The following is a 13,749-nucleotide window of genomic DNA, read 5'->3' as shown; positions in this document are numbered from 1 at the left end:
TGAGCGTTTCCTTCAATTTAGACGCGTAGGCAGCAAATATACAGAGACCCGCATATAATTATCCATCTCAAGAAAACACATTTATCTTGCTTTATAAACTCTGAGCCTGAGAGAACTAATAGGCAAAGCGTAAATCTATTTGCGAATATTTTCCGCATCTGAAGTTCGTCTTTAATTTCAGCATACAGACGCAACAGATATATCGAAGAACGCGTTCTTTTTTATAAAAACACGTGTATTCGCTCCAGAAACGTTCGATGAAACCACGACAATGCTAAAAACTATTGGCAGCTACCTGCTACCTTCAACTTGAGGTTCGCCTTCAAATTCGCCGCGTAGGCAACAAGGGAGCTATCTATTCAAAAATACATTTATCTCGCTTCGTATGCTTCGGTTGAGCAGGGCTCCGTTCCTTTGAGATGGGGTTTTCTTTACCAGGGCCGGATTTACCTACTTGCCGCCCATGGGGCGCCTGTATTTTGCCGCCCCCTTCTCATTCGTCTCGAAACATCAATAAAAAACCATTAAGTGAACGTGCCGGAGGGGGAGGGGTACATGAGACCCGTTTACCTACCCGTGTTGGATACATTTTTTTGCGAAAGCCCTGTCAACACTACTAGCAAAATTTCACGGAACTTTGCTCGCAAGTTAAGTTCCGTAAATCTATCTCTGTGTGGACAAGGTACTCCATTTATAAGAAATGAACCAAAAACTTAATGAAAGAACAAACATAAATGTGGTTTAATAATTTTAACTTCCGCCGCTGCGCCACGCTGATCGCCCTGTGTTTGGCGCAATGTGTGAAGTATTCCTGCAGTCTTGTAGGCGCAATGCGTTTCACGCCAACCGCTCGCGCTCCTGACCGGACTGCACTGTGTTTGGCGCATGGCGCAATGGGTGAAGTATTCATGCAGTCTTGTAGGCGCTAATATGTGTTACATGCCGATCGCCGCGTCGAGGGCTTGTCTTTTTCATCTCAAGTCCTCGTCATCCTTCCTCTCTGCGTTGAGCTTCAGGCCAAATTGCATGTTTAGTTCCTCTCTTCACCCTACTAATTGAAGATGCTATTTCTTGTATCACCGAAAATCAACAAAATTAGAAATTACTTTACTCTCAGGAAAGAGAGATTTCGTCCCCTTTTCTCATGGATAATTTTTTTTCTGAATCCGATTTTTTTATACCTATATTTAAAAAAATTGCAAAATTTGCCGCCCCCTAAATTTGCCGCCCTGGGCCGCGGCCCATGTGGCCACCCCCTTAATCCGGCCCTGTTCTTTACCTGTTTCGTATTTCACTCCTCAGCCTCAAACATAAAATTTTTGACTGTCACAGAGCATCATCTTCATCTGTGTTTGTCTCCTAATGATTTTCTTCTCCCTCTTTCTACGTAGGTCAAGTCAACTGGGTGACAGCGGTTGCACTATTCGGTCGCTTTACAGGGAGCGCAGTTTTCGGCTCTCTCATCTTGCAAACGACCGAACTTTTCCCGACGGCTCAGCGAAACTCGGCTGTGGGATCCAGTCTAATGATCGCTCAAGTTGGATCTTTCGTAGCTCCGTTCTTGGTTGCATCAGTGGTAAGCAATGACAACTTTGCTGCAGATAGTGCACCTTGCTGTGGTGAAGAGCAACTCTGGACAAAGTCGGTGGCTCGTCACTTGGCCAAACGTTCCGGATTTCCGGAAACATTTAATTGATTTTATCATTTTAATATTATTTTCCCCCCTCAGGTATAGATGTAATTTCAGCCAAATTTTGGGGACGGAGGAAGGGAAAAAGTCGCTCAAATTAAAAAGTCCAATTAATATGCTGAGGATGCGGGAAAAATTTCAAAAGTCCCCAAAGACGGGCTGAAATTGATTTGATTTTTTTTTTTTTTTTTAAATACAAATGCACTACTGCCCCTTACGGGGCATTAATTACATAAGTATTAAAGTATGCTTAAAGTTAATCTTGAAACTAATGCTTTAAAATTTTGTTTTTAGCTTAAAGATTTAATTTAGCCAAAATTCCTGTAAAATAAAGTTAAATTAAAATTGCGGGGAGCATCGCCCTAACCTCAAATGACGCCTCGGTTTTCCCCCGAAAAAAATGTAGGCGGATTAATTATTTAGAATAGGTAGCTGAAAGCCTAATAGGTAAAAATTGCCGATTACGAATTAGAATCCTAGTAGGATGACTCCTATACAGGGACATACCGATGGCCAAAGTGCAAAAGCACGTACCTGCATTGCAACGTTTCAAAATTTCCGCTCATATTAGGTTTTCTCGAGAGATGATAAGCCAATGTTTAACTTGAAATTTCAACAGAACACTCTGCTGACGGAGAAAAACAATCATGGAATGAGTTGACGATAAATTACGTTAACTAGTTCATCCGACGAAAAAATAAAGTATGACAGGAAGTCTGCGAACGTCGCGATTGGAGATACGCGATTTCGTACTTCGGCCGTCGATGTGATGCATTAATACTTTCGTCCTGAGAAGAAACTCCGTAGGTATAAGCATTATTCAAACGGTAGTTAATGCACTAGATCCTGTGAGATTTTTGGCTTATTATCAGTTTATGCTGACAAGTAAAGTGGATCGTTGCGGGTTGCGGGTTGCGGGTTGACGCCACTGAAGGCGTTTTTTGACCCGTTCTTGCGCGTAATCCATCAATTACGCGGTGTTTCCGCGCTTCCGCTTTATTTGGCCAAATTCCTACGATGAAATTCATTTTTTTAAAAAAAATTTCATGAATAATTTTTCTAGGGAAAACTCCTAACTAGAGAACATTTTGAGATTTGCTTGCACCGCTAAGAAAGACACAGTTTATTGGGGAAAGATAGATATAGGTACTTAATGTGCCTCGTTCTATCTTAATTCTTATTCCAATCGTTTAGAGGAACAAAATTTTGCAAAAGCAATGACAAAAATAAAACTCTTTTAAGAGGAATAGATAGTTATTTCACGAGGATAAAGACCTGTGAAAAAAATTCTAATAGGTACCTAGGGGCAAGAAAACAGCAATGGTACAGAGTTTCTTGACAAACAAATTGAGGAAATTTATAACTACGTCTCTGAAATTCAGAGTCTGAATGATGACTTTGTTAATATCACGAATTAATAAGTTACTTCGTTTCAGTTACTGAATATTTTCCGAGTGAAAATTATTTTATTTTATGCATGGTATTTACTTATTTTTCAGGGTGTGGAAAGGTGGTATGTTCCTAGTGTCATCTGTGGAGTTTTGTCTCTTTGCTGCGGGATCTTGTTTTGCATTATCCCAGAAACAACTGGTAAACCTCTGTACAATACTAGTAAGGAAATCCCTCCTGAGGATAAGGTCAGTTTTGCCCAATGTTGTCGATTCAAATAAAACAACTTCCAACAATTACCAAAAAACTTGTTTCCTTTAAAAGACGTAGCTCTCAATTCCTACATGTATTTACAACTAATATTCGGACCACCGTATCTTTGTGCAACGCCGACGTGAGAAATGAATGAGGTACCTACACATTTCACTATCACGAACGGAAAAAATTGAATGCTTATCAGTACTGCCGTGCTAGGGAAGAATGCCGTATGAACATTCCCTGGTAAAAATTGGCAGTAGAATCTGTGTTCCAAAATACCATAGACCTACAGCCGGCTGTAAGATTTCCAATAGCTTCTATAGCCGGCTACACAATTCCTTATAGCCTTTTATAGCCGATGGCGACGAAGCAACTCACAGTCAGGCGATAAAGTGTATGCTAAACGTCACTAATTACGGATGCTAGGACTTTGTGAGTTTTTGGACCACTGCTCTGTTTTTGGGCCGTTGATATTTGCAAGGAAAGCTCCGTACTTTTGATCGCTGCCTGCCATTACTAACATATTAGAGCGCCTTCAGTTTCGTATGATACTGTGCAATACCTCTGGTGTGAAATAGTTGCTTCAAGCGCCGTGGCACGCCGCGCGGTGCGGCAGGCGGGCAGCCAGCGCAAAACGCGCATTGGCGCCTTCAAACCTAACAGGGATACTTCACGCGTTGCGCAATGCGTGAAGTATCCCTGTTAGGTTTGTAGGCGCCAGTGCGTCGCCGCACCGCGCTGCTCCATTTAATCTGGCGGAGTCAGCTTTATTCAACTCATGATTTTGAAATTTTTGCACATCCAGTATGGATTACTCTCATTTTAATTGATGAAAAAAAAATATGTATTAAAGGAAAATACAATGTGTGTTTTGTAAATATTAAGGTGGCTCCGTATCAAACTTAATGATTTCCAAAGCACACGAATTTCTACACAATTCCTTAAAGCCTTTCATAATCGATGGCAAAAAAGCAACAACCAGGCGATAAAGTGTAAAGCCCGGCGATGAGAACTATAGCCCGGCTGCATAATTTTTTGTCGCTTCGTATGGCCCGGCCGTATGATTTTCTCCGCATTCTACAGCCAGCTATATGATTTTCTGTAGCCTTCTTTATCCGGCTATATAAGAATTCCTACGGTATTTTGAAACGCAGCTCTTATCGCCAATTTTTACCAGGGTTCGAGAGTTGCCAAATTTCCCTCAATAAAACATGTGTTTTTGACAACATTCATGCATATTTTTCTTTGAAATCTTCAGATATCATACATTAAATTACGTACGAAATTGTCTGAAAATTTTGGAAATAAATATCCACAATTTTCCCAGTAAATTGGAGTTTTATCGAAGGGGACTTGGCAACGTCTGAAGGCTCATATGGCGTTTTTCCTTAGCACGGCAGAGTAGTTCTCAAGCTTTTTCAACGGGTAGGCTTGCGGATGCAACTATTCGTGTTCTTGGGATGCCCACGTTGCATACACAAAAAATTGCAGGCGCTCTGAGTCTCCCGAGCACAAAGTATGGCTACGGTTGTTACATCTCAAGGGTTTTATACGTTGCAATTACAATCGTGTTTACCATGAAAGCCTCGAAATTCGGATGAGACAAGTAGCAACATGACAGCGTTGCCAAATGGTTGACCAATTAGCGGGACCGTTTTCGGCAAAACCGAGCGGGATCACGACCCTTTGTGATCATCGCTGTTATGTTAGCAAGGTGACAAGTTTTCTTGGATTTAAAAATTCCCAAACTTTCATAGATGTTTTTAACATAAAAATCCCCGACTTTTCAGTGCTTAATTGGCGTGATTTCTGATAAAGACTCTAATCACGAACAATTCTGAGCGCTAGACGCAAATTGCGGCAATTTAATTTTTTCCCGTGATTTACGGGATTGACATTCGCAATGTTTTCGGCAGATGATCAATGGAAAATGCACCGTATGGCAACGCTGCCGTGGTCCTACGCAACTCATCCGAATTTTGAGGATTTAATTGAACACGGTTTTAAATGCAATGCAGAAAACACTTATGGACTATGAACCGCAGCCATAAGTTGTGCTTAAGAAAGGCAGAGCGCCTGCAATTTGTTGTGTATGCCATACACAACTGTATGCAACGCAGACATCCAGAAAACACGAATAGTTGCATCCTTATCTTGCCATTAATAAGGCGCGTGCGGTTCAAGTTTCTCCGCAGTAAAAACGCACATTTGAGAGAGTATTTTTTTTTAAATGAAAGTAGATTTGCAATGTAAATACTACATTGAGACTAATGGAAGATTGAAACTTCAATCCTTCGTTCCTCAATTTTGCCCCCCTGTGGGCTAGTTCCTTTCTGCTGAACTCAATAACAGTCTGTATGGTGTAAAATGAAAGTCTTGTTTATTCTGTTATCGGTTCAGGAATTAAGATGGCATGATACAGTATAATAGTCATGATACCAACATGCCAGGAAAAACGCTATGTAATAGAGGGATACATCTGAGCTACCTTGAAAATGTGGCTTATGACTCTGATGCCTTCTAAGTAAAATCCAGATGGCAAAGAAGTAAGCTTTTTAAGCTGAGAGGAAAAGGCAAAGAAAAGGAACATGTTCAAGTCTTTGAGTGATCAACATAAATTTTTATTTTCAATCATACAAAACATTTTAATCCATAAAAATCTGCTCAAGTATAGCAACTAGATCCACACAAACATTCAGACTAGATTTACTTTATTAAACAAAATAAGTAAAAACCAAGTCTTCTTCTTTTTAATGATGAGCAAGCACTTTACCTACATAGCCATTTCAGAATGCATAAGAAAATAGAGATTGATTTAGGCAGTATATCTAGGTATTTCACTCAAATGCTTAGTGCTACTTAATAACGTGTAGTATGGAATATCTCAAGATTGAGCCACTATCAGCGACTGAAACTATACTAATTGTTGAATATAGAGAACTAAGGTAAGTATAACTAAATAAATTACAGGCTCTCGGATAATTTAGGGGAAGATTCAGTAAAGGAAATTTAATTAAAATAAGCAAAACTGATCAGCTTAAAAAAAAAATGTGTGACTGTAAAAAGACACAACTTACGATAAGAAACAAACTTTCATTGGGGGAAAAAAATCTAATAAAAACTATATTAAATGTGTATGAAAATGAATTTCTACTCTTGCAGAAATAGACAATTATAAAAATAGAAAATAACTAACAATGCAAAAAGAAAACAAAGTATTTAAGTATCTCTGATGTTTTCTAAACATCAACGTTAAAGAAACTTTTCAAAAAACACTAACATACCTTCCCTTACTGACCCTAACCTTACTGACTAATTTTTGTACATAATTAAGGTTTACGTTGCATTCACGCTGTTGGTCAGAATTTAAAAAATAACAGTTTTCTTGAAAAAATTTACACAATTTGCTTTACTATTGTATGAAATGGAGGAAACTGATGGCTGAAATAGAAATCAAATGGGCATTAGTTGAGATACAAAAGTCGTGGACAATACCATCCAAAACTTATGGGAGCTTTAAAAGAGGTAGTGGCCAGTTTTGATTTAACTGCTATTTCAGACATTATTTGCAATTATTGCACATTTTGCTACAACAAAATTCTCAATTTTCCGCCAAGTGAAACACATTATCACAAACCATGTAAAATAAACCATTTTTTCAGCCTATGAAAACCAAACATGATTCCAAACCACTGGATAAACATTTAACTTTCAGAAAGGAGAACTTTTAATTACTTTCTGTCTTATTTATTTAAGTGTACCAAAGCCTCTGATTAGGCCACCGGGTATTAATATAAGAAAGGCTATGTTGCTATGTTCCTGACATCCTCCTAAGTCTATACGTTTTAATTGTCAATACAAACTTCCAGACCTACAAAAATAAATAATGTTTAAGAACCAACAGTAACATTTTGGATTTGCACACATCAAATTCTCTTGATGGGTCTGAGCTAAACTAAAACTATGAAATAAGTCATACCAATGAATCATCGTGAAATTTAGAAAAAAATAGAAGGAAAAAAAGCATTTGCTCACAATGACTCATTAGCTTCAACATTTAAAATGAGCTTCAGAAGCTTGCATATCTTCATTTTATTATGTTTATACTCCCATTTCCTGACTTAAACTTAACCCCCACACATTGAGCATTCATTATATTCCTGGAAATAATGGGTAGAGGATGACTTATACTTAACATTGTTAAAAAAGGTAAAAAAATACACAGACATCAGTAAGAGCCCTAATTTATCTTATTGGAACTAATAACTTGATGTGTCTATCCACTTAACAAATCTATAAACATCGATTGCAGCTGATGGGACAAAATAGTTTGAGGAACAACTGGTAGAAAAGGGTGGTTACAAAAACAAATTTTTGAGATTTTACAAACAGGAGTTTCATTTCTCCGTTTTTTTTGTAGTTTTTACCAAAATCCATTGAAGTTGATTGATGAAATTTGGAATGAAGGTAACAATTTTTTTTTGCACTATAAAAAAATTACAATAAAGCCTAAGTTCTACGGCAGTCTGGTTCAGTCTTGTTCTGATGAAAAATTATTGGCAGGTTATACTGTTACGGATTGAGTTCCAACATTACTGAAGACATTATCACAGTGCTTAGGAACCGTTTGTTTCCCTAGGATGTAATTTTCATACATTTGGTACAGCTTTGAAACATACGGAAGATCTTGGTTCACATCTAATACTAGAACTGGGGCAGGTAGCGAGGCAGGGTCAGTTTGCATTAACCATTTTTCATATGCTTCATGAAGCACAGTGAGGTACTCTAGTGACACTGGTTTTTCTTCAGGTCTCGCTCTGCGACACATTCTTTCATATACGATTTCAGGACTGCTTCGCAAATAAACTGTAAAATAAAAAATTATAATTAGCTAGTGACCAGTTAATAATTAAAGGATCAATATAACTTAGGCAAAGGCAAAATGGGAGGTATCAAAAACTATGCAAAATTTTTTCAGCCTACTTTCGCTAGATTTATTTCCCATTTTGCCATGTCTATGGTTCGAAAAGATGGAAGCTCTGGAATAAGTTCGATCTTTCTCTGGCACAATTTTACCCAGATAAAAGATAAAAATGCATGAATGTCCCAGCTTTTACTCACTTGCTGTCTTAAAATTTTGATGGAATATTTAATAAATCTGTTAAACTACGATAAGATGCTATAGGAAACTTTACATTTTCATTCATTTATAGAAAAAATATCTTAATGATAGGAAAAAAAAATATGTAGGCAGGAAGCAACTTGCTGACTTGAAGAAAACAGAGGTTCAATAACAGCTAAAAATCAACTTCATTGTTCATGGGGAAAAGGACAGGACTAGAAAAAAACCCAACTTATGTGGTTTTATCATGAATGGTCATCCAACTGACAGAAATTTTACTCCAATGGGCAGCAAAACATCCCAGTCTCTTATTCCTACATGCAGGAGTGTGTAAGAGGGTAGACAGTTCAACTACATAGGTTTCATATAGAGGCTGTCCAAAAAGTAATGCAATGGACGACTTTTAAAGTGAACGAAAAAAGTTCACAACATTTTTTATGGTCCTGATTATTTCATTGTTTTGTTACTGAATCATTAAAAAGGAAATTTGATACAATCTTACCGATTAAGTCCAAGCCAATGTCCATGTTGTTTTCTATCCAGCTGTACCATTCACACATTGCCGTGTATTCAGGATCTGTCAGAACCCCTTCGTCATGAGCCATTTCTACGAAACAGTGTCTGTTGGAAAAAAATTCATACTCTTACAATACTACATAAACATAACCATGTAAGTATCATTGTGTCACAGCTATGGCTCAAGAAGCAAAGTGCATACATAAAAAATGCCACTTTTATACGAGAAAAAAACGAACTAAGGCAATATTTAAAACTCAGTCTCATGAAGTATTCAGACAAGGACTGATTATTAAAACCTGAAATGGATCTGAGTAAAAAGTCAAATGTTTAATTACCTGTTATTTTGGAGGGATCTCTCGAAAATTTGAACAGCTTTGTCAGTATCTTTGGTCTGCAGTTTCAATCGTGACAACTGAACATTATGTTGGAAGGGGAAGTTCCATTTATCAGGATCCGAGTAAAGGAGGTGTAATAAATTGTGCCCATGAAAATTTCTCCACTCAGCAACTGGTTCCTTCACATTAGAGAATTCAATATCAGTGAGTATTACAAGAAAATTATAACTTAGATAAGTTGAAAGGGATACAAAAAGGAAATCAGATGATCATTAAAGTCCACACCAAATAATTTGATACACTTGAAGAGTGTGACAGAAAATCTGTCATCTTCATTTTCATAATGAAACTGCATGCAAGAATCAAGAGGCAGATTTTCCATGACACTTCATATGAGGACCTTCCCGACCAAACAGCTTATACCCATGTAAACGATGCTAAGATTGTGCATCTGTTCAACTGTCTAGTTGGTAGAGAGCTGTGAGCTTTGTTCTGAAATTTGCCTCAAATTTTCTTTCTATTTTTCTAAATATTTTGGCAGAGAAATTCATAATGTGAGTGATTTGGAGTACTTATAAAAAAAAGAAAAGTTACACAATCTTAGTGATGTTGACATGGGTATGAGCTGTTTGGTCGGAAAGGTCCTCATATATGTATGTGAACTCTTTTGAGGAGGTCTCTACTTGCGTATTCTGCTTTAAGGTAGGATACTTGACTCCTCCAAGGTTGAAATATTCATCACAAATTTTCGATTCTAATACATAGATCTTACTTGATGGCAAATCTCTGGCTCTTACTGGAAGCGCAAGGATTACCACTTGTGTGGTATTTGAAGTAGTAAAAAAAAAAAAAAATCTTCCTAATTTTATTGAAGGCGGTGCCCTTCATTCATACTTCAACCTTCTTAAAAATGGAGATATTTGGGGAACATAAGCGCAAAATAAATGTCAATTTTGTGTGAGAGCTTTAAAAATCAACTCAATGAAATGTTATCATACAGAGTTCCCTCCTATCTGTCTCGAGTCTGAATTTTCAAGTGTGCATTAAGTAAGGGCAAATACACACATAGAAAATTTTAACGAATTCTGGTCAAAGTGAGGGCAGAGGAATCACCATGTGAACGCGCAATAAGCTTGGTAGGTTTCACATTATCTCTTTCCGTTTGATGGGAATGTGTATGTAATTGACAGTGTAACAAGACCTATGGGAAATTTCCAACAGTAAGGAGGAGTTACAGAATTTTAACAGGCAGGAAGGAGGGAGGAAGGTGCTACCATATCAAGGTGGCAAACAGCTTTTGGCACACTGACAGCAAAATGGTAAATCCAGCCCTGGTTGGTTGTAATAGAAAATCAACTTACAGGACAAGCATCCACTTCCGGGAATTGTTTAAAATAGTCAATGAGAGTAGATTTGCCGCATCCAACATTTCCTTCAATCGAGACTTTAAAAGGCCTTTTCTTCAATTTCTTATCCATCTTGACGGATGCACTGCAAGAATGATTAGCTCTAGATCCAACAGCAATAACACGGTCAATCCACCTGCAAAATAAGAATCAGAGGATGAGAGAGTGTAGGAAATAATATTTCACTGTAAATACTAGGAAATGTTATGCTTTCAGCAACATTCTTGACCCTCGCAATAGAATCAACCCTTCAATATATCTTACGTACAGGACACGTGAAGTTGAACTCCTAAATTTGCTATATCAGACTTTATATAAGTATTATTTCAGAGTGAGTAAATGATTGTTTTCGGCAACAGAATCACAGTGCAAATGCTTAAGTGTATAACCTACCTGGTCATTATGATGTGAAGAATTTTTCCAAAATCACAACTACGTACACCCAAGAATTATCTACCAACAGGACAACATAAGTAACTATAATCTTTAGCTTTTCTCTCTCCTTGCACTCCACTGAGATGCAGACCATTGGTTGTCACTCCATCTATTCATTACATAACAATTCGACACTATCTTCCAAAGATCGTTCATTTTACTATCATGATCATGATTCTTGTGGGAGTTATTTGATACAGGGAGTTAAGAGTGGATAAGAAGTTAGAGCCTACGATCCTCCGAGTTTTTTCAGTACTCGTTCAAGTACACCTACAGTGTCAAGTGACATAGCATTGTAGAAAATTCATCAAACCACACTGATATAACCACACTATTTGAGTTGGGTAAAAGTATATGTTGCATTGAAATTCATGATTATATTTGAGAGTGTATGTGCTCTAATTGGGCTTTCATCAATTCGACGCGGGGACAATACATATAGACAAAAATGACCAAGAACCGTAGAAAAAAAGGTATGAGTGCCATGAGCAACGCAACCAGTCTTAAAGCTATTATCACTATTTCTTCACCTGACACGATAACAGCAGAGTGTAAAGAAAGTCAGTATAAGTCTGGAAACTAATTCTATGGCTAATTAACTTGGCCATTTGAGGAAAAAACCGCATCGGTTGAGGACAGTTGGCGCGGTGTTCCCATTGTTTACACTATAGGTTAGATTGGTATCTGTCATTATCCAGCAGTTCAATCGTCAGTTTTGATAGCTAGCAGGTTTTCCATGGTCTAGAAGTAATTAATGAGGAATTCCGATGAAAATTGGCCTTACGGAATGACAAGGTGGCTCGCTGAGAGACAACATAGCAAGCGTTGAAGGGTTGGAGTTGGCGCCCGCATGCTCGTTGTACTTAGCCGTGCAGGAGAAAACTAGGTTACATACCTGAAAAAGAAAGTTGAGACCATTCAAGAAGCAAGTACTGAATTACGTCAGGCGTCAAATCGCAGAGAACCAAGAAAATACACTCATTTACTTGACGTAAAATTCGATTCGGAGGACTCAGCAAACTGATAACAAACAATGATAAAGCAATCGGGGAAGCTTTTTTCTTTCCGCCTTTTTCCCTCCAAATAAATCAAATGCGCAATGCGCAGTGGGGCAAAACGAACTTACTGCGCAGGTTTCCTCTAGCCCCCTCCTGCCATCCAGATAGGCAGGATAGGACGGGAGCGGAGAGGTTCGCGCGTTGCCCACGGTTCGCGCTGCCTGATTCATTTATGTCCGTGCGCCCGCCCGGCCCAGTCCGTGCATCTGTTAATCCGCTTTTCTTTGCAATATTTATTACTTTTGCGTAAGTTATTGATACAATTATGTTTAGTATGAAAGCCGGGTATCGTTCGGGAACAAATTAGATACTTTTCGCATTAATTATATTGTATTCTTATCAAAATTCAGCCTTTTCATTTAAGGTCCGTCCTTGTTTTCTGTATTGTTGTGCTTTTGTGTTTGATCACTCAGACATTTTTTCTTACTTTTTTTTCTCAATTTCGCCAATGTTATTGATATAAGGAAGCCACGAATAAAACCCAGGTATCATACAGGACCTTTCTGCATTAATTTATGTGTTATTCAATCAGTTCAATGGGTTAGGAATTATGAATTTCATGAAAAGTCAGCTCCTTTCTTTTGAATTATTGCTTTTTGATGTAGGCACCTATAATTGTTCCGATTATTTTTTCCTGTCAATGCTTTCTAGAGGACATAGGTACTTGAATTTTCGTTCATCATGCTTTTATTTTATGAACCCAGGATTATGAATGTACAGAGTGATCCAAAAGTATGCCGCACCACTAGCACCAGGCATCATCCCTGTAACGTTTGAACCAATTTTCTATGAGCTACAGACCTGAAATTTCGTGAGTGGAAAAGGGGCAAGAACAGAGTTAAAGAGGTAATGCGCGGCATCTGGATCACCCTGTATACACTTAGGTTCCTAAAAATTTTAAGGTCTTGGTGTTGCCTCGTTCTCCATTGAACAAATAAAATATGAGAGGAAATTAGACGACTTCTGATGTAATTAGGGAGATTTTAAAAAAAAAAAAAACTTAAAATGCTCATTCAGGTGTGAAAATCCAATTTAAAGCAGAAAAATTTTCACTCGACAACTCGACATCAAAAACCTATTGCTTCTAGAGATTGCTTCATTCTAGACACCAGTTAGACGCGGGAATGCAGAGCGATTCGGCCAACACAACATGGGAAAAGTGCGAGGGAAAAGATGCGCGTTGCTAACGGCGCGGAGATACAGCTATTCGTACTCGATGGATGTCCATGTTGCATCCGCAAAATTGAAGGCGTGATGGTGCGAGGCTTGAACTCTCAATGCTCCGAGGAGTCGCTAAGATTCGGCAAAAAAGTTGAAAAGTGAAGCCTGAATAAATCTCTCTTATCTTCGGCGGCACTCGATTTCTTTCTTTTTATTTCAATTTGATGTCTAATGCTTTTTATATTAGGTATTTGTAGACATATATCTAAAACTCGTACGTACCGGCACCCTAACTACCCCAGAAAAGATAGTCGGGCCAATTTGACCTGGCTTGGGATTTCTAGGAGGCCGATAGTTGTCCCTGACACTCGATATT

At 38.1% G+C, this 13,749-nt stretch overlaps 2 protein-coding genes across 5 annotated transcripts in view; one reads left to right on the top strand and one right to left on the bottom strand.

Moving 5' to 3' along the window:
- Positions 1-3,405, top strand: part of LOC109030646 (organic cation transporter protein) — a 29,640-nt gene extending 26,235 nt beyond the window's left edge. For all 3 annotated transcript variants that reach the window (XM_019041713.2, XM_019041712.2, XM_072298443.1), the window contains exons 11-12: positions 1,392-1,576; positions 3,190-3,405. In XM_019041713.2, coding sequence (XP_018897258.2) covers positions 1,392-1,576; positions 3,190-3,360 — 356 coding nt within the window. In that variant the 3' untranslated portion in view covers positions 3,361-3,405. The remainder of the gene's footprint in view (positions 1-1,391; positions 1,577-3,189) is intronic.
- Positions 3,406-5,934: 2,529 nt separating this feature from the next.
- LOC109030645 (deoxynucleoside kinase) lies at positions 5,935-12,233 on the bottom strand. Of its 2 annotated transcripts, none has more exons than XM_019041711.2 (5): positions 12,050-12,233; positions 10,675-10,855; positions 9,314-9,492; positions 8,962-9,080; positions 5,935-8,203 (listed from the first exon to the last, which is right to left on the bottom strand). In XM_019041711.2, exons 1-5 carry the CDS (start codon positions 12,070-12,072, stop codon positions 7,902-7,904), a joined length of 804 nt encoding a protein of 267 aa, XP_018897256.2. In that variant the 5' UTR covers positions 12,073-12,233; the 3' UTR covers positions 5,935-7,901. The 2 variants fall into 2 exon arrangements, with proteins under 2 accessions (XP_018897256.2, XP_018897254.2); XM_019041709.2 differs by having other exon boundaries at positions 11,939-12,077.
- Positions 12,234-13,749: the final 1,516 nt, after the last annotated feature.

The sequence above is a fragment of the Bemisia tabaci genome, chromosome 3 (assembly GCF_918797505.1).
Source record: "Bemisia tabaci chromosome 3, PGI_BMITA_v3".
NCBI lineage: Eukaryota > Metazoa > Arthropoda > Insecta > Hemiptera > Aleyrodidae > Bemisia > Bemisia tabaci.
Note: the sequence above shows the minus strand (reverse complement) of the source record. Positions and strands in the feature narration are given on the sequence as shown.

Coding starts and splice junctions, on each gene's coding strand:
- LOC109030645 (XM_019041709.2), bottom strand. CDS start 12,006: ATGCGGGCGCCAACTCCAACCCTTCAACGCTTGCTATGTTGTCTCTCA. Junction 9,493..10,674: donor CGGAAGTGGATGCTTGTCCT/GTAAGTTGATTT, acceptor TCTAATGTGAAG/GAACCAGTTGCTGAGTGGAG. Junction 8,204..8,961: donor CATTGGCTTGGACTTAATCG/GTAAGATTGTAT, acceptor TTTATTTTACAG/TTTATTTGCGAAGCAGTCCT.